The 21,712-nt window shown below is 42.9% G+C and overlaps 1 protein-coding gene across 1 annotated transcript in view; it reads right to left on the bottom strand.

Moving 5' to 3' along the window:
• The window catches only part of LOC122539641 (C-type mannose receptor 2-like), a 267,205-nt gene that overhangs the window by 123,372 nt on the left and 122,121 nt on the right, over positions 1-21,712 (bottom strand). Inside the window, exons 6-9 of the mRNA XM_043674640.1 lie at positions 18,633-18,787; positions 11,199-11,315; positions 5,970-6,085; positions 4,251-4,396 (exon numbers count right to left, since the gene is read on the bottom strand). Coding sequence (XP_043530575.1) covers positions 4,251-4,396; positions 5,970-6,085; positions 11,199-11,315; positions 18,633-18,787 — 534 coding nt within the window. The remainder of the gene's footprint in view (positions 1-4,250; positions 4,397-5,969; positions 6,086-11,198; positions 11,316-18,632; positions 18,788-21,712) is intronic.

The following is a 21,712-nucleotide window of genomic DNA, read 5'->3' as shown; positions in this document are numbered from 1 at the left end:
GAACATCAACTAGCCACGAAACGACACGACCAGCTATCCCTAGTAGCCACACACGCAGACGACAAGCAACATGAATTTGACTGGGACAACACTACCATTATAGGGCAAGCGAAACAAAGAACAGCCAGGGAATTCCTAGAAGCTTGGCATTCATCCACACACTCCATCAACAAACACATAGACCTGGACCCAATATACCGACCACTACAGCGGACAGCTGAAACAGACAACCGGAAGCGGCAGGGACAGGCCACTATAAATGCCGGAGGAAACACCACAGAAGCGCTTCACAGAGGCTGCCTAGCACTGAGGATGTCACCTAGACAGGGGACGAAACGTTTGCAACAAAAACTTCCAGCTCGGCGAACAGAACCACAGCAACGAGCACCCGAGCTACAAATCTTCTCACAAACTTTGAACCTTGTCTAGTTCGTTTGTCTATGACGGGAAAGCAAGGGTCTCAATACCAATGCCGGGGGAACTCCACTACAAACTTTTCAGCTAAAAGATATTCATTACCCTCATTATTCTGTGAACTATCTTTCAGTCAGTTTTTACTATGTTTCTGTTGTCTCTTTACCCCACGACCAAAAACTTGCATCACAAACACGTTATGTATCGAATGCCTTTTAGATATCCAATGGCCTTGCCTCATCACCTCTCCGTTACCTCTTCAATTTTCTACTTGATATCTGTCACCAGCACATTTTTATTCTTTAACTTGATTTCTGTCTCCAGGGAGAGTTTGGTTGCTTGTCCTACCTTTCCCTTTTGAGGGAATATACTGTGATTGTCTCTAAACCATCTCCTCTTTGAAGGTAGCCTATTGTTCAGCTATGACAGTATGTTGCTAGGAAAGCACAGCAGGTCTGGCAGCATCCGAGGAACAAGAGAATTGACGTTTCAGGCATAAGCCCTTCATCAAGAATGAGGCTTGTGGGTTGGGGCTGAGAGATAAATGGGGGGGTAGTTGAGAAAGCGATAGGCGGATGAAGGTGAGGGAGAAGGTGATAGGTCAGAGTGGGGAGTGATGGACAGGTCCGGGGGGGGTGGTGTGTCAAGTTGGAGTCTTGGGACTGGGATAATGAGGGGGGAGGGGGAATGAGGAAGCTGTTGAAATCCACATTTATCCTGGGTGGTTGCAAGTCCCAAGGTGGAATATGAGGCATTCTTCCTCCAGGTGTAGGGTAGTAACGGTTTGGCGGTGGAGGAGGTCCAAGACCTGCATGTCCTTGACGGAGTAGGAGTGTCCCAAAGACCACTATCCCACCATCCCGTGGCTGAACACTTCAACTCCCCCTCCCACTCCGTCAAAGACTTGTAGGTCCTGGGCCTCCTCCACCGCCAAATTGTTACCACCTGACGCCTGGAGGAAGAAAGCCTCATATTCCATCTTTGGGACCCTGCAACCACATGGGATAAATGTGGATTTCAACAGCTTCCTCATTTCCCCTCCCCCCACATTATCCCAGTCCCAAGCCTCCAACTTGGCACTGCCCTCCTGACCTGTCCATCAATCCATGCTCTGACCTATCACCTTCTCCCTCACCTTCATCCACGTATCGCTTTCTCAGCTACCCATCCCACCCTCCTCCCATTTATCGCTCAGCCCTGGCCCACAAGCCTCATTCCTGATGAAGGGTTTATGCTGATGAAGGGATTCTCATGCTCCTCGGATGCTGCCTGACCTGCTGTGTTTTCCCAGCAACACACTCTTGACTCCGATCTCCAGCATCTGCAGTCCTCACTTTCTCCTTTTGTTCAGCTATGGTCAACCCTCTGTTTTAGTCTGTCTTGCCCAGCTCTCTTCTTGCCTCATTGAAATTGGCTCTCTGGCAGGTGGATTCTTCTGCTGGATTGACCAATGTTTTTTTTCATTATCATCCGAAACCTCATGATTATCATGATTACCAGGCTCTAAATATTACCCCATTGTCACTTGACTTACTTGGCTCACCTCATTTCCAAGAACCAGGTCCAGCAGTGACTTCCTTCCTGTTATACTTCACATATACTGCTGGAGGAAATTCTCCCAAACACACTGATGAACACCTTCCCCTCATTGCACCTTACGCTACTATTATCCTGGTCTCTAGTTTGGCAATTAAAATTCCCTGCTATAATTATTCTATGATATGTCTATCTCTCTGTAACTTCCTTGCAGATTTGTTCTACATCCCTCCCACTTGTTAGTGGTCTACAAATTGCACCAATCAATGTAACTGCACCCTTCTAGTTTGTTACAGCTAACCAAATTGATTCTATTCTTGAATCCTCTTTCTTCTGCAATGCTCTCTTTAACCAAAAATGCAACTCCTTTTTAGTCTTTTCTATTTTTTCTGAACACCTTGCAACCAAGAACATTTAACATCCAGACTTGAACTACCTTCAGACAAGTCTCTGTTATTGCCTCAACAACATAATTCTACACGGCAGTCTATACATGTAACCCCAGTCTTTTTAACTATACACAGTGCATTACACACACACTGTAACCCTGATTTAGAATTTGTTATTTTCTCCTTTACTCTGACTCTACCTACTAATTTATTATTCTCTATTTTAGAGCTATATTCTCTTCTAGCAGTTTGTGCTCTTTGGTATTACTCCTTAGCATTATCCCTTGGCTCCCACACCCCTGCTGAGTTAGTTTAAACCCTCCCCAATAGCACCAGAAAAACAGCCCATAAGGAAATCTGACTTTGTTCAAATACAATTAGATTAGATTTCTTACAGTGTGGAAACAGGCTCTTCGGCCCAACAAGACAACACCGACCCGCCGAAGCACAACCCACCCATACCCCTACATTTATCTCTGCACCTAACACTACGGGCAATTTAGCATGGCCAATTCACCTAACCTGCACATTTTTGGAATGTGGGAGGAAACTGGAGCACCCGGAGGAAACCCACGCAGACACGGGGAGAACGTGCAAACTCCACACATTCAGTCACCTGAGGCGGGAATTGAACCCGGGTCTCTGGCGCTGTGAGGCAGCAGTGCTAACCATTGTGCCACTGTGCCGCCCATAGGTAGCACAGCTTACATAGGTGCCATCTTCTCTAAAGTCAGATCCAGTGTCCTGGGAATCTAAATCACTCTCTCATGCACCATATTTTCAGCCATGCATTTATCTGTTTAACTTCCTAATTCTGGACTCACTTGCATGTGGCACTGGAAGTAATCTGGAAATTACGACTTCATAGGTTCTGCTTGCTAATTTTCTACTTAGCTCCCAAAATTCTGATTACAGTACTACATTCCCCTTCCTGTGAGGGAGCAACATTTGTCTTCATTGATCTTTCTTTTTTTACATACTTCTAGAAGTTTTTATAGTCTGCTTTTATGTTCTTTACTCATATTCTATTTTTCCCTTCTTAATCCAAGTCTTGGTCTTTGCTGACTTCTTAATTGCTCTCAATGGTCAGACTTGCTATTTTTCCTTTCAATTTTATAGGACTCCACTTTGGATCTAATACTATCCTTAACCTCTTTCATTAGTCATGGTTGTCCTGTTGTATTTTTGTACCAGAAAGTTTTAATAATGTTGAAGTACATATATTTGTTCCCGAAAGAATGCCTTTTAATTAAGTTATCTCTTATATTGCAGACAAATCATGTTTCATACATTTATAGTTTCCTTTGTTTAAATTTGCCCTAGCTTAGGATTGGACTACTTCACTTTCTATTCTAATTAAGAATTCAATCATGTTACAGTCAGTCTTCCTAAAAGGGCCTCACATAACATGTTAAATTGGCAGACCCAGTCTGGCAGCTACGTACTTTATTACTTGGCCAGCTTGGTAATGGGCATTGACGCCTCTACTGAGAGGACATAACATGCCCTTGTCACTGTCAGTACTTCTAAGGGGTGTTCAACATGGAGCAGAACTGACTCATCAATTGAGGGTTGGTGGGGAGGGGATCAGTACTCAGTAAATCAGCAGGAGGTTAATGTCCAAGAGACACCCTGGTAAAACCTTCTGCTTAACCTGATGCAAAGAGACCTCATGAATCTGGAATCAGGGTTGAGCACTTTTTTAGGCCACTCCCCATGAGTATGATGTGTATGGGAACACAGGAGTTAGGAGCAAGTGGCAGCCATTCAGCCCTTTAAGGTCATTTCTGAGACAATGCAATTTGACTTTGTACAAATGCACATTCTCAATCTACATTCATATCCAGAGAAAATTAACCCTCCTAAAAGCTTCCACTTGATCGGCAAAGTCTAAGGGAGTCACATGATTACCTGGTTGGTTTAGATTCCAGTTAGTGAAGGAGACGGCATCACCACCCATCCATTGGAAGACCCCCGGGTGGTTGGCGTCTTGTAGAGCTGTCCAGAAGTTGCCGGAGCGACCAAGGATAAGGCTGATGATGAATGACTGCTCGAATCTAACAGAAAGCACAGAGATCAGAGTCATAAACGACAGCAGCTTCAAAAGAGTAAAACATAGCTTCTAAAGAACAGATTAGATTAATGGGATATTCATCAACAACCTTTCAATGAATGGTAAAGTCAGAGTTCCAGATGTGGGTATTCCAAATTATGACAGAGGTAGAAATTGCAACACCGCATGCCTGGCCAATTATCCCAATTATTCATGTACCCCGGATAATGTCCCTTGGTTACTTGTCTCCGAATATCTACCCAATTTCACTCTATGACTATAAAGCAAACTCACATCAATTGAGGAACACCCTCTCCCTCTGCAAGCCACAGAGTACTTGGTGGTGATTCGGGGTCGTGGTGGTAGTGGTGCAATTAAAATGCACACGCAACTCCGTGTGCAAGTTCAGACTGTAACATTCCAATGTGAGGTAAAAACTCTCCCTGTGCCTGTTCTCAGGAAATGTAAAGTGGTGAAGAGGGAGCAGAGACTAATTGAGAACTTTGTGGGATCCCACGGCCCATCAGTGTCAGTTTATCTCCCCCCTCAACTGCCCACCATGGGTTTGTTTCACCTGAGGCCATTTGAGATGGAGAAGGGAGTTATAATTGTACCTGCATCTACCACTTCCTTTGACAGCTCATTCAATACATACACCATCCTGTGTGAAAAAGTGGCCCCTGAAATCCTTTTCAATCTTTCCCCTCTCACCAAACCTAGAGGGCATAGTTTAGTTTGGGAAACCTGGTTAGCGTGGACAAGTTGGACCGAAGGATCTGTTTCCATGCTGAATGACTCTATGATAGGGAATTTCAGAAAGTAGTTAAAATGTGCAACTAACATACTCAAGGCATAGTTGATTTGTATTTAATGGGAAATTAATGGTGGTGTGATTAAGAGCAGAGATGCATAGAGGCCCTCGCAAATCTATCCTTCCTTCCCTCTCCCTCTTCTTTTATGATGCTCCTTCAAAGCTATTTTCATCACTGAGGATTTTGTCATCTGTCTGATCCTTTAATGTGATAGGATGTCAAATTTTGTTAAAGCCAGACAAATTTTGTTCAAGGTGTTGTACTATGATAAGGTCATACTGGACTACTACGGGAAGTAGGGAAGGAGTCCTTCAGCATGCTACGTGACCTAAACAGCTCCTGAGAGAGACTGATTCCATGTGGTGCACACTAGAGAGGAAGACGTAAATCGGCAACTTGCGAACAACAACTTGTATTTACATAATGCCTTTTCCATAAGCTTCACAAGAGCATCATTAAATAAAATATGACACCGAGCCATATGAGGTGATCTGTGGTTAGTTGATCTAAAGCTTGGTCAAAAAGATACATTTTAAGGAGTGCCTTAAAGGAGGTAAGTGAGGTTGAAAAATAGGGAAGTGTATAAAGACGGAATTCCAGAGTTTGGGGCTTAGGAAGACAAAGGCATAGGCACCAGTGGTGGTATGATTAAAAGCAGGGATGCACAGAGGCCCTGGCAATACTGATCTATTTGGTGCTGCAGTCGGAGCACTAAGGCCCAAGCTGTTCACCCTCAGTTTGTGTGACTACAGGATTCTCACGTACCTGTTCAGAATCGTCACAAGGGTGGACCTTTGTCCTGTGCATTTCTTCAAGGCCTCATCAAAGGTCACTGATTCCTCACCCACAAAATAGCAGGAAGAGCCGTGCAACCTCCAACCCTGAGTGAGAGGAAACACTTTGTTAGTGAAAAACCAAATGGGCTGATGTAGTGCTATACCAGTCAGAGCAGTTTGTCATGATCCCAGTTGAAGTTATTACCAGACAGCTCAAATCCCAGATAGGAATCTGGCTTGACAGATCCTATTTTTATTTGTTTTGATGTAACAAACTAGTCTGTCACTGAAACTTAAACACATATGCTGCAGACTTTGCTTTAACAATCAAATGAAGTTTATTACAAAAATTAGATAAAATAGAATAACCCAAAATTATACAAATTCCAAGATTTTTAAACAGACAGTAAAAGAATTAATCCCAAAACATTCCTTAATACATTGAAATGACACAAAACAGGTTTTGTATAATACACGTCTAGTACAGTTCCCAAAACACCACTTGTATAATACTCAGAACAGAGTCCCTGTACCTAACAGCTCATTAGGTTTAGGTCACTTGTGACTTCATATTTTAGGTTGGAAATTAATGGCTCTTCGTGGAGCTACCACACTTCTAAGCTCCAATGTACTCAGCTTTAAGTAACATCTTTGAAGTTTTTTATCCCAGCACTTCTGATCTCAGATTAACACTAATTCTTCACTCCAAACTAATTTAGTTTACAATATTTATTAGTCCTTTCTCAGAAGCACTGCTTTATACAGCCAGCCTATTCCAAGAACTTCACAGGACTGCCCCACACAAAGTCAAAAGTGAAATTAAAATTCTTTTTCAGCTATGGGAGTCTCCCTTAAGTTTTAAAAAAAGCAAATTTCAGAACTCTTGAGCGTAACTTTAAGGCCCTTACTGGGTCACAAATAATCTAAATTAACAAGCGCCTATTAAAGCATAAAAACCACTCACTCTACAGCCAGGCTTCAAAACCTTTTTGGAAGAAATCGCCATAGTTAGAGAAATAATCACAAGTTAATTATTAAGTTCAGACAGGCAGAAAATAAGGCAGAAACCCAAACTCATACTAAGTAACATTGAAAATTACACATCTTTGCATCACAAGTGAAAGGCAGTGTTGCCATTAATGGAGTTCCAGCTCTTGACTTGGTAGCTTCCATGAACAGACCTGCATCATCTCAGAACTGTAACTAACAACAGCCTAAAACAAGAACAACAGTTATTTCATTTGAACATAAGAAGCCTGGATCCTATTTCTGACAGGGAGCTCAAGATACAGGAGAGCAATAGCATTTTTACTGTTTTGAAAACATACTTCATTACACCAGAACACACTAGTTACTTTCCCTCCTAATCCTCCAGCTTTGTTGTTAATGTCTGTTACTACTCAGATAAGTCATATGCAAAAATTAACATTCTTACTATTCTGGCGGGTTTCAACATCAATGCACTTACCAAGAAGATTTAGATCTGAGATTAATACCAAGCATCTGGAAAGTATTTCAAAGCCATGAAAAAAATTTGTGTTATAATTGATGATGTGTAAAAGGGAACTCTGTACTCCTTCAGACCCAGGGAACGTGTGTTGCAGAAAGTCTGATGGTTTTATACCAACTCCCTTCTCCATCTCAAATGGCCTCAGGTGAAACAAACCCATGGCAGCAAGCCTTTAGGGGCTCTTTGATACTAGACTGGAGGACATGAAGAAAACCTACTCCCAACATCTGAGGGTGCTCATACACATTTACAAACCTCATGCAAAGCGTCTGCTAATTCTAATGGACAGAAAATCAAGGGAGCCACAAAACAGACTCCATGCTCAACATCTGGGGCAGGATTCCTCAGACGCCAGGGGCTCCCTCAGCACGCAGGAAACAGCCTGCACTGATTCCTGCTGCCCCGCAGCCATTTAACATACCATGAATCATTAACTGGCCACTTTAAGGGCAACAATACACACAGGTGAGTGGGTCACCCAAAGTCCCAACTGCTTCTTGTAAAATGGGAGACACATTGGGGCAGTTGGGTGGTAGGCAAATCGGGGCTGTGTAGATGGGTAGGATGCATACAGGCAGATGGGTGGTGGACAGGCCACACACCTCCATTTACAAATGCTGCTTGAAGCCAGAGGGTGAAGGGCCATCTAATTTAATGTGCACTAGGAATATAAACTCATCTTAGGTGGCATTGTTAAACAGGGCATGACACAATAGCCTCCCATTTTGAAACCCTCTTGGTATTCCAATCTACTGAAGAAAATGGAGCTGAATATTAGCTGTGGCTGATCGGACACCACTTGGTTTGTGCATGTGACCTCCTACATTAAGTTTCTATTCCACCATCTTCCTTCTTTCGTTTCTGAAAGCGAGGGAGGGGCAGTTTGGTGCGATATAGCTATTGCATACTATTCTGAAATTTTATTCTGATATTCTTTCTTGGTCTCTCCAGCCTGCATGTTTAGAAAAATTCCTTGCCATGGTATCACTGTTCCTAGGACTTCATTCCATAGCTTCCTTAAGCCTGCACGAAGATGGTTGTTTATTCTCTAATGAATCAGAAGATTAATTCCAGAAAATGAGTTTGGGAATCAAACAAAAATAAAAAATCAGTCTAAGTCTAAATACTGTTGAATTGAGAATTTTCTGACTGTAGCAAATCATTTCTGGCACAGAATGAAGTAGTTAGAGTAACAAAGGAAACACAGGCTGCCAGGAGGGTCAGAGGTTCAGAATGAGCTCAGCTATTAGATTAATAGAGTTTAACTCGACAGATGGTAAGCAATGTCTTCATAAAGACCACTGCAGGGTGCAGAAATTACTTCTTTCTCCCTTTCACATCAGGGAAACTGAACTCGTCCTCTCAAGTGTAAGGATGGTGACTGAAAACAGTCAACTAAATCCCTCAAGGGGTTTTACTCCAACGGGAATAGAAAGTTCACTTGATGTTCAATGGGAAAGAACTGAGAGCACAGCACTAGATCAGTACCATTCACAGGCTTGTTGAAGAAATCATTAAAGTAAAACAAGAACAAACTCCCATTTATAAACATTGTTTAAAATCTCTGACATTGCAAATTGCATTAAAGGGAATGGCAATGAGTCTACACAATGGTAATGGAAGTGGAAAGAGGGTGGAAATCTGTGCAAGCCACTAAGTTGGAAAAGGGCGGCAAGGTGGCTCAGTGTTTAGCACTGCTTCCTCACAGTGCCAGGGACCTAAGTTTGATTCCAGCCTTGGGTGACTTTCTATGTGGAGTTTGCACATGCTCCCTGTGGGTTTCCTCCAGGTGCTTCGGTTTCCTCCCACAGTCCAAAGATGTGCAGATTAGGTGGACTGGCCAAACTGAAATTGTCCATGGTGTACAGGGATGTGTCGGCTAGGTAGATAGCCATGGTATATGTGGAGTTATGGGATATGGTGGTGGCCTAGCTTTTGGTGGGATGCTCTTCAGAGTGTTGGTGTGGACTCGATGGGCTGAATGGTCTCCTTCCATATTGTAGAGATTCTATAGTTCTGAAAAAGGTGTTCTCCCTGGAGCAAAGGAGATTAAGAAAATGTGCACTTGATAGAGATGTACAAGATTATACCAGGATAATATAGACAAGAAAAAATTGCTCTCATTTGCTGATGATACATGAACTAGAAGGCAGAGATTGAAGATTTATGGCAAGTAGTGCATGGTGGTGGGTCAGGGCAGGAACTACTGTGAGCAAGACTTTTTTTTTTTACCCAGACTGTTAATGAACTGGCAATCCCCGTGTGTGAGGGAGGTGAAATGGAGAGGATCAAGGATTTCAAAAGAAAATGGGATGGGTAATAGGGAAATATACTTGCAGGGACAGGGTGTGACAATGAGACTGACAATCTATCTAGAGAACTTGTATAGATTCGATGAACCAAATGGACTCCTTCAATATCATATTTCCCAGAAGGGGGAGAGGCCAGCTACAGTAAAAATGAGAACCCATCATGGAAAATAAAACATCAGAAACCATTTAATAAGGCAATTCGACAGTCTGGCATCATCATAAATCTCAAACTGTAAACCTGCCAGCTCCTACAAATCTTCGCCAGTCTGTGCCAGTCTCTGTGCAGGGAGCCAGTTTCATCATCCTCTTTCCCAATGCTAATGGCCGCAATTCTGATGTTTGGGAACCGACTAATCACTTAGAACAGACAAATTTTCACAGGTACAGGTTAAATAGTTGTAATTCCAAAAATCATCTTTTTTTATTCTCTCATGGGGAATGGGCATTGTTGGCTAGCCATTTATTATCCGTCCCTAGTTACCCTTCAGAAGGTGGTGGGGGTCTTGCTTTATCCCACATCTGGTTCTTCTAGTTGTTGTTTTGACCCACACCATATTTCGTCACATGGTTAGGTTATCCTATTTAGTGGCTATTTGCTTTTAAAATAATATTGTAAGCAGCCTTATTTCAAATCTGTACAAACCAAGAATATCATAATAGAATATGCAGTGCAATGTGAATAAGGTGATAATCACCATTTTGCCATTAACCAGTTTATGGCAAATCACTGGTAGGCTTCATTAAAAATTTAAAATCGAGGTATTTCTAACACTTGGAGACAGTACATAATGGGTGATAACAAGCCAGTTGACCTTGGCTGTGTGACATTAGTATATGAACAAACTCTTAAGGGAAGAGTTTGTAGTTTGTTAAAAATTACACAACACCAGGTTATAGTCCAACAGTTTATTTGGAAACATTAGCTTTCGGAGCACTGCTCCTTCATCAGGTGGTTGTGTTCACACTACAACCACTTGGTGAAGGAGCAGCGCTCCGAAAGCTAGTGCTTCCAAATAAACCTGTTGGACTATAACCTGATATTGTATGATTTTTAACTTTGTACACCCAGTCCAATACCGGCATCTCCAAATCAGTTTGTACTTTGACTGACATTGTACTGTAGCTTGTAATAATTCCTGATACTCGAGATCAGTTGGACAGCTAGGTCATGATCAGTTAACTGGTTATCAACTGGTCATCAGAGGAGAATGGAGGGGGGATAGAGGCAAGGAGGGGGGAGGGAGGGAGGGAGGAAGAGAGGCAGGTGAGATGGAGAGAGAAAAGAAGAAAAGGGAGAGGGGATGAGATGTTCCAAGCGATTAGAGGAAAAGGTTCAAATGAGAAAGGAAGAGAGGGCAAGCCAATGAGGTGGACAGGACAATGTTGATTTACTGACCTTTGCACAGCCAAGATTGTCTTCCAAGAGCTCCTCCTCCTCTTCTGAGGAGCAACTGGGTTTCTTGCAGATGAAAGGCAGCGTGAGGTTACAAGGCCCATCATTCCAACGTCCCTCCTAGATGAGTAAAGAGAAAGCAGTTGTATTTGATATTGAGTGCTGTTGAAAACACAGATACATTAGCTAGTCCGACGACAACCATCAAGTTGACTGTCACTATTTAACAGTGCACTGATTAATAAAAACCTCTAAATGATTTTCCCAGAGTTAAATCTTACTGTGAATTCCAGTTTAAGTTTCATCTAAGGCAGCAGTTCCATGTAAGGGATTTTATTCTGGTTGCACACACACAAAACCCATATCCAAATTCTTTTTTTTTGTGTGGTTTTGTAAAGGTCAAGTAACACTTAATCAATCCTTTCTCCCCCTGACATTCAATCATTCTCAAGTTGAGCATTAATATATTACGGACTCTGGTAATCCCCCTATTCCTCACTCATTACACCTCTGACCGGTCACTCCCTCCCTAAACAACCCCTTCCTCAGCTGATTATGACTCCTCATCTATTTCCAGAGATGGTCACTCTCTCTCCTGTGCAAGTCACTCATTCCCTAACACCCCAACCAGAGCCAATCACACCTCCTTGACACAGCCACCTCGCCCTGATCCAGTTACTCCATCCTCCCCTCAAACAGCTGGTCATTCCCCATTGTCTTTCTTCAAGATTGGTCAGTCCGAGGCAAGCAGGTCGACTCTGCTGCATACTCCAGCCCACATCTAGTGATGGTCACCCAACTCCGCCCCAGACTCTGACCTCCCATCACTCCCTGAACCCACAGTCACCTCCACCAATTGCCTGAAGGTCAGTCAGTCCACCCTGTCCCTACAGCAAGCTCATCACTCCTTCCCTCCACAGTCGATCCCTGCAGCTAAACCCCTTCCTTTTTTCAGATCACTCAGACTCTGTTCTTGTTGACAGCAGATTCCATTTCCTTGTCTCAAATCTCCCGGTGCCCTAATTGTCATCCATCATGTCTATTTACTGACAGTTGATTACCAGCTCCTTCTTGCAGGACACAGCCTCAACTGGGACAAGGTGGAGTCACACTCTCAGTTGTTCCTGCTGAGGGGATGGGTGGGGGGAGACATCACATCAGCTGAAGGTGACATATGTCACTGTAATTGGTGACAAATCTGAGTCACCAATCCTGCTGTGTATTTCTGCCCTCTGTTTTTGCCAAGACAACAGGAATTTATAAATATTAGACACTTGTATGATGACCTCTTGTAACTTAAGTGATGTTACTATGATGCAAATAGCAGTTATCTTTCCACCAAAGTTTTAGCCCCCAGGGATTCCCCTGCCCTACATCACACCCAGATTCAGATACCCCAGACTGCTTTATACTAGAGAGGGTATTTTTAAATTCACTGGTGGAATGTGGGTGTTGCTGGCTGGACCAGCATTTATTGCCTGTCTCTAGTTGCCCTTGAGAAGGTGGTGTTGAGCTACCTCCTTGAACTGCTGCAGTCCTTGTGCTGTAGTTTTACCTACAATGCTGTAAGGAGGGAATTCCAGGATGTTCTGGAACATCCTTCTGACCTTATGATGGAGGGAAGTTCATTGATGAAGCAGCTAGTATCTCCAGACTTCTTTATTGCTGGAGAGGGTATTTGCAGTACCCTGGCAGGGAGAATCACTGATACTGAATTATTTCCCAACATGATCATTTCCAGACAGCCCCTTCACTGCATGTGACACAGGCAAAGGAAGTCCCGTATAATGCATCATGTTAGAGAAATATATCATCCACTGCATAAACAACAGAAAACAGGTTATTCCCAATAGACCTAGCAATTCAACAGGGCCCTCCAATTCAATGAATGAGAGTTCAAACACTGGAAACATGATTGGTTAACTTCGGGTAGTTCAGTTCTTGTACTGCCTGCTGATGAGGGATATGCTAGCAAGCTGTAGAGTGTAGCAGGACATCACAGTAAATATCTTCACAACTGAAATCTGAACACCACAATCCCTCCCTATGTTTGTTAGGAATACTATTTAACATTATGCTCATCAGAATGCACGGGGAAGCTAGGCAAAAGGTCAACATTAGTATCCCAACTGGTGAAAAGTGAACATTGGTGTCCCAATTGGTGTTCCATTTGCTGGGGAAGCATTTATAGTTTCATAGCACTGTAATTGGTGACAAATTTGAGTCACCAATCCTGCTGTGTATTTCTGCCCTCTGTTTTTGCCATGACAACAGGAATTTATAAATATTAGTCACTTGTACAATGACCTCTTGTAACTTAAGTGATGTTACTATGATGCAAATAGCAGTTATCTTTCCACCAAAGTTTTAGCCCCCAGGGATTCCCCTGCCCTACATCACACCCAGATTCACCTGAAACAGTGTAAATGGTTATGAATGATCTACAGGTTCCAAGAAAGTTTTGTCAATCTTGGGAGTGGGGGAAGATGGTCATCATTTGTTGGAAGCACATCAGCAGTCAGCTATTGTGGGTCCTGAAGCAAAGATCAGGTGAATAGTCACTGAACAGAATCCACTGGACTGCTTTGCACTGTACACAGATTTTAGGTCATGCACAGAGGGTCCAGTCTGACAGTTGTTCTCCCAAAGTGGTGTTGTTGAGAAATCCTCACGTGTGATGCTGGCTGTTGAAGTCACCAGTGTTTATTGATGGTATGGTGGAGGCTGTGTAATGATGTTGGACAGTGGGGTTGGATTTTTGTGTTGCTCAGCTTAGCTATTTTGACAGAGATACAGTAAGGATCATCTGAGTTTAGGATCCTCCATCCTTAGCATAGGCAACCAAGTGTATTTCTCATTAGCCCTGCTAGTGATGGGTTGAGAGCTAGGAATGTTGGTTCGATAGGTGGAGTACTCTGTTTCTTGCAGGGCCACAGTGTCCACAATCCTGCTGAAGTGTTCTCTTGCAAACAGCTCACATTTTGCCCTAGATAGGCCTTCAGCATTGCATGAAGTAAAATTGATTCCATATAATTTTCATGATTTTCTCCATTTCACTTTTATCTCTTTCATCAGTAGATATGCAAAACGTAGTAATTCACATTTCACATGGATATCTTTGCCAACAGCACTTCCCTGGTGCCTCTTCCAAGTGAAGGGTACCACAGTGAGAGAAGGTTTCTTCAGATACTGCTGCCATTAGTCATTGAAATATGGAGGCAGCCATTCAGCCCATTTTACCTATTCTTTGATTATTCAATTTACCTTACTCCCCACAACCTTTCAAGTGTTTTTCAACTACTTATTCAATTCCCTTTTACAAGTTACTATTGAATTGACTTCTCCCACCCTTTCAGAAAACATTCTTCTGGCGTTCATAATGTGCTGTGTAAAATAAGGTCTCATTTTCCTGCTAATGTTTTGCATACAAAGTGAAACCTCTGCCCGCTCCTTGCTGACCCTCCACTCCTTTCAATCTGATCCATCAAAACTCTTCAACTTTGAAGACTGTGAAATTTTCCTGTGGGATCAGCAATACTGAACTCAGTTGCTTTCCACAGTGCAATTCCTTATTCGGATAACTGGTGGGATGTTATTAAAAAAGAAAGAGTGCAAAAATGACTTACAAGGATTTACAGGGTTACCAAGACTAGAGGTTTTGAGTTATTGGGAGAGCTGGATGGACTGGGACTTTCTTCTCTTGAGCAGTGGAGGCTAAGGTGTAATGTTATGGGAGTTTTATATGGTCATGAGGGCCATGGTTAGAGTGAATAGCAAAGGTCTTTTCCCCAGGTTAGGGAAATCCAAAACTAGAGGGCATTGGTTTAAGGTGAGAGAGGAAAAATTCAAAAGGGACCTGAGGAGGAACCTTCTCACACACAGGATGGTGTATACATGAAAGGAGCTGTCAGAGGAAGTGGTAGAGGTGGGTACATTTAAAAGATATTTGGACAGGTATGTAAATAGGAAATGTTTAGAGAGATATGGGCCAAACACAGTCAAATGGGACTAGTTCAGTTTAGGAAACCTGGTTAGTATGGATGAATTGGGTTGAAGGGTCTGTTTCCGTGCTGTATGTATCTATGACATTTTAGATCACTGAGAACTTTTCTGGGGTAGAGGTGACCTGTTCAAGAGGACAGGGTGCACCTGAACTGGAGGTGGACCAGGTTTGCTAGTGTTGCAAGGAAGGGTTTAAACAAGATTAGCAAGGAGGTGGGATCCTTAGCAGCATGGAGGCAAGTGCAAGGCTCGAAGAAGATACAATAATCAGAAATACTAGGTTGAAGAGACAGGACAGGCTGGATGACAAAGGGAGCAAGGAATGCCTGTTGGATTAAATTGCATTTACTTCAATGCAACAGGGCTCACAGGTAAGGCCAATGGACACAGGATGTGGATAGGTACGTGGGACTGGGATATTATAGCCATTACAGAAACATGGCTAAGGGAGGGATGTGACAGCTTAATGTGCCAGGGTACAGGTGCTTTAGGTGGTGGAAGGAAGGGAGAAGGAGTTGCATTTTTCGTTACGGCCAGTATCACAGCAGTAGTCAGAGATGAAATAACTGAAGGATCTTCTGGTGAGGCTTTATGCGTGGAGCTAAGAAATAAGAAGGGGATGGTGACATAATTGGGGTTGTACTGCAGGCACCAAACAGTCAACAGGAATTAGAGCAACAAATAATTAGGGAGACTGGGGAGCAATAGGGTTATCATTACAGAGGATTTTAATTTTCCTAACATAGATTGGACTGCCAGATCGTTAAGGGCTTAGATGGGGTGGAATTTGTTAATGCGTTCAGGAAAGTTTCCTCAAGCAGTTTATAGAGGGTCCTACATGGGAAGGGGCAAAACTCGACCTACTATTGGGAAATAGGGCAGGACAGTTAACGGAGGTGACAGTGGGGGAACACTTTGGGGTCAGTGACCATAGTTCTACTAATTTTAAAATAGTTATGAAGATGGACAAAATTTGCACACAGGTTCAAGTTCTAAATTGGGGCAATGCGAATTTTGATGGAATTAGACAGGAGCTTGCAGGGGTTGATTGGAGTAATTTGTTTGCAGGCAAAGGGACCTCTGGCAAATGGGAGGCCTTTAAAAGTGAGATAGCTACATTCAAGGTCTATACATTCCTGTGAAGGTGAAGGGCAAGGTTGGCAGGAATAGAGAACCCTGGATGACAAGAAATATTGAGCTCTGACCAGAAAAAAAAGGAGGCGTGGCTCAGGTATAGGCTACTGGGATCAAGGAAATCCCTGGAGGTATACAGGGAATGCAGAAGTCTACTGAAAAAAATTAGGAGATGAAAAAGGAGTACGAGATAGCCTTGGCTGAGAAGATTAAGGTGAATCCAAAAGGTATTTTAAGTATATTAAAGGAAAAGGAATAACTAGAGTGAGAATAGGGTCCCTCAAGGACCAGAGAGAACATGTATGTGTAGAACTGCAAGAGATGGGTGAGGTTCTCAATGAATATTTATCTTCTATGTTTACTGTGGAGAAAGACATGAAGACTTGGGAACTTGGGGAAGTTAGTGGTGATATCTTGGGGTCAGTCCATATCAGAATAGAGGAAGTGTTGGATGTATTAGAATGTATGAAGGTCCTGACCAGATATATCCAAGAACACTGCAAGAGGCTAGAAAAGAAATTGTGGGCACTCTGGCTGATATTTTTGTATCATTGTTAGCACGGGTGAGGTCTTGGAAGACTGGAGGCTCGGGAATGTTGTGCCATTATTTAAGAAGAGCTGCAAAACAAAGCCTGGGAACTATAGACCAGTAAGCTTAATATCTGTGGTAGGTAAGTTACTTGAGAAGATTGAGGGATAAGACATACATGCATTTGGAAAGACAGGATTTGATTAGGACTAAGTCCTTCCTGATGAAAGGCTTATGCCCAAAATGTCGATTCTGCTCTTTGGATGTTGCCTAACCTGCTGTGCTTTCCCGGCACCACACACTCGACTTTGATTAGGAATAATCAGCATGGCTTTGTGAGTGGGAGATCATGCCTCACAAATTTGTTAGAGTTCTTTGATGAGGTGACCAGGAAGGTTGATGAGGCCAAGGCAGTAGATGTAGTCTATATGGATTTCTATAAGACCTTTGATAAGGTACCACATGGAAGGCTGCTCTGAAAGGTTAGATCGCATGGTATCCAGGTGGAGTTGGCAAATTGGATACAAAATTGGCCTAATGGTATGAAGCAGAGGGTAATAGTGGAAGGATGCTTCTCGGACTGAAGGCCTGTAACTTATAAAGTGCATCAGGGGTCAGTGCTGGGTCCATTGCTGTTATCTATATCAATGATTTGGAAGAGAATGCACAAGGCATGATTAGTAAGTTTGCTGATGACCCTAAAACAGGCGGTATCGTGGACAGTGAGGAAGGTTATCAGAAATTGCAGCAGGACCTTGATCAGCTGGGGAAGTGAGCCAAGAAATGGCAAATGGAGTTTAATATAGATAAATGTGAGGTCTTGCATTTTGGAAAGTCAAATCAAGGTAGCAGTTTCATAGTGAACGGTAGGGCCTTAAGGAGCAGAGGGATCTTGGAGTTCAGGTATACAGTCCTCTGAAAGTGGAGTCACAGGTAGACAGGGCAGTGAAGAAGACTTTTGGCACATTGTCCTTCATCAGTCAGGGTACTGAGTATAGAAGTTGGGAGTTTAAGTTGCAGTTGTATAGGACGTTGGTGAGGCCGCACACGGAGTATTGTGTTCAGTTTTGGTCACCTTGTTATAGGAAGGACGTCATTGAACTGGAAAGAGTGCAGAAGTAATTTACAAGGATGTTGCCTGGACTCAATGATCTGAGTGAAAGTGAGAAGTTGGACAAGCTAGGACGTTTTTCGTTCAAGCGTAGGAGACTGAGGTAAGACCTCGTAGGGGTATATAAGATTATGAGAGGCATGGATAGGGTGAATGCACTCAATCTTTTTCCCAGGGTCGGGGAATCGAGGATTGGAGGGTATCAGTTTAAGATTAGAGGGGAAAGAATAAAAGCAAACCTGAGGGGCAACTTGTTTACACAGAGGGTGACACACATATGGAATAAGCTGTCAGCAGAAGTGGTTGAGGCGGATACATTAACATTTAAAAGACATTTGGATGAATGCATAGATAGGAAAGTATTAGAAGGATATGGGCAGGGAAATGGGGTTAAGCGTTGATGGACATTTTGGGTCAGCATGGATTAGTTTGTGCCAGAGGGCCTGTTTCTATGCTGTAGGACTCTGACTGAATTTAGTGCAAAGCATGGATTAGCAACATGCCTCGAGGCCACAGAAAGTGGACTAAATTCTAGATCACTTGAGAGAGAGGGAAATGTTACTGAGCATAAAAATGGCCATTCAACATGCAAGAGGATTAAATTAAATTTGTATTCTACTCCAACCCCAACAACTTCTTGAAAGGTGAACATATCTCTCACCGAGCCCCAGAGTGTGACACAGTCCTCTTGACCACTTGCAAAGTTGTTAGGTTCAAAGGGATGCCAGTAAGTGAAGCGAACTGGAGTTCCATCTGACCATTCAAAGTTCATTTGACGCTTGATGTCATTGAGACCAATCCATAATTCCTCCACATCTGCAATGGAAGGAAAGAGACAACCAGAGTCAGGGAGCTGACAAATAGAGTGAGCACCACAGCCTTGCAGTATTCACCAGACACAGAGCCCACATATAGACCCTCAGCCACACAACCCAATTCAGAGATATACACTCACCCAGACACATCCCCCAGGTACAGACCCTCATCCTTACCCTGATGTACAAGCTCCCCGACACATGACCCAGGTACAGAGGTTCAGTGGCACAACTGTTGTAGACACACAGAGACACATATCCCACAAACAGAAGCTCCGCTACACAGCCTGTGAGAGACATGTACCATCCAGACAAAACCCCGTGCCACTGAAACAGAGACACCCAAATATACAGCCTCAGATACACAGCCCCCAGACACATACACACTCAGTTAGAAACATAAATATACAGATCCTCAAGCACTCCCATCTAAGCACAATCCCCACCGACCAACATCAGACACCTTTGCACAAACTTGTACAAAAGCAAGCATGTGATTTCTCCTTGATATCATTCTGTTGCTCAGAGATCATTCTGTTGCTCTGCAATGTCAGCAGTACCTTCTATTACATGCCCTGTGGATGTTGAAGCTCTAGTTGCAGTAGGGAGGAGGCAACTGGTTTAAAAAAAATCCTGCACCATTTAAAGGCCCAATTGGGAATCCCAGAGCAGGTTCTAATGAGTCCAGGTGCCGCTCTTCACGGGCAGAGTCACGGCCACTAGTTGCTGAGACAGTCAAGGAAAAATGGCTCCTATCTAGATCATTTAGGAGAAAGTGAGGACTGCAGATGCTGGAGATCAGAGCTGAAAAATTGTTGCTGGAAAAACACTTTTCTATTTTTTCCAGCAACACATTTTTCCTATCTAGATCATTAACAAGTATCCTTTCCATTTCCTTGAAAACTATCCAAGTTTATGATGAACATATTTTTCACTCAGTTTGAGTTCATGGTTTAGTGGCTGAGACATTGCGGTACATAGAGAATTGGCTGACTAGAGGAAGGCTGAGAGTAGACACAAAGGGGACTTTTTTAGGATGGCAGCCGGTGACTAGTGGAGTTCCACAAGGGTAATGTTGAGACCACAACTATTCACATTATACATTAACCAGGCGGATGAAGGAACTGAGAGCATTGTTGCTACATTTGCAGATGACACAAAGATAGATAGAGGGACAGGTAGTGTTGAAGAAGCGGGAGGCTGCAGAAGGACTTGGACAGGCTAGCAGAATGGGCAAAGAGATGGCAGATAGAATACAATGTGCGAAAGTGTGAGGTACTGCACTTTGGTAGGAAGAACAGAGGCTCAGAGTACTTTCTAAATAGGGAAAGGCTTTGAAATCCTGAAGCACAAAAGGACTTGGGAATCATAGTTCAGGATTCTTGAAATGTTAACATGCAGGTTCAGTTGACAGTTAGGAAGGCAAATACAATGTTAGCATTAATTTCAAGAGGACTAGAATACAAAAGCAGGGATGTACTGCTGAAGCTGTATAAGGCTTTGGTCAGACTACATTTGAAATATTGTGAGCAGTTATGGGCCCCATATTGACTGAAGGATATGCTGGTTTTGGAGTGAATTCAGAGGAGGTTTACAAGAATGATCTCGAAGATAAAGTACTTGTCATATGAGGAGCGGTTGAGGACTCTGGGTCTGTACTCTATGGAATTTAGAAAGATGAGAGGAATCTGATTGAAACTTATAGAATGCTGAGAGGCCTGAATAGAGTGGATGTGAGAAGATGTTTCCCTTGAGGGCACAGCCTCAAAGTGAAGCGATGATCCTTTGAGATGAGGAGGGAGTTTCTTCAGTGAGTGGTCAATCTGTGGAACTCATTGCTGCAGAGGGCTGTGGTGGCAAAGTCATTAAGTATATTTAAGACAGAGATAATAGATTCTTGATAAGCAACATCAGCCATGATTGAATGGCACAGCAGACTCATTAGGCCAAATCACCTAAATCTACTCCTATCTCTTACAGTTTCTTATGGGAGGCTGAGAATTTCCTGGAGTGAATGTTGCAGAGGTGATCACTCAACGCTTATAGAAAGTATAGGAAGATAAGTACTCAGCAGCTGGCCATCCAGCAGGGTGTGGAGACAGTGTCAGCACTGGAATCCTCTAGGAGAGTGGCATTCCCAAACTGATTTTCACAGAACCATAAAATGGCCACAGCACAGAAAGAGGTCATTCAGCCTATCAAACCCTTGTCAAATCTGCCAGAGCAATGTAGATGGATTTCTCAGAAAGCTTGCAATTTTCTCTCTCTTTGGATATTATCCAGTTCTCTTCTGAAAGCCGCAATTGAATATGCTGCCACCACATGCTCAAGCAGAAGAGTCCAAACCGTAACCAAAAAAATTCACCGAAATGTCTTTTGTCAGCAGCTCTACCAAATGACTATGAACCTGGTGCCTGTCACCTGTCACCACCGAGAAGCTGCAAAACAAATGGAAGGGAAAGGAAACAGCCTGAAATCATGATCCATGTGGGAAACAACATCATTGGAATAAATGATTGAAATCCTTTCATCTGATTTTCAAGAGCTTGGGAGGAAATTGAAAAGCAAGACCTCGTCGGACTTATTCTGGACTACTCCCTTTACCATGCTCTAGTGAGTTCAGAAATATTAAGATAAAACGTGCTAAATGTGAATGGATAGTGTGATGGTACTGTGGCTTTAAGAGGTGTATTTTATCCTGTTTATTTTTAAAAGAGGTTTAAAGACAGAGGTGATAAGCTGTCTATTTGATTCCAATAAAGTAAATAACTTGTGAGGCCATGTTTTTTTCTTAAAGCTGGAACAATAGAAACACTTTGGATGGGTGGGGTCAGACTCCCCCAGATCCAGGATTTTTAGGTTAAGTTTTTCAGTAGTAGTTGTTGCTGGGGTGTCGAAGCTGGGTTTGGAAGCTGCAGTATATCTC

The sequence above is a fragment of the Chiloscyllium plagiosum genome, chromosome 33, assembly GCF_004010195.1.
Source record: "Chiloscyllium plagiosum isolate BGI_BamShark_2017 chromosome 33, ASM401019v2, whole genome shotgun sequence".
Lineage (NCBI taxonomy): Eukaryota > Metazoa > Chordata > Chondrichthyes > Orectolobiformes > Hemiscylliidae > Chiloscyllium > Chiloscyllium plagiosum.
Note: the sequence above shows the minus strand (reverse complement) of the source record. Positions and strands in the feature narration are given on the sequence as shown.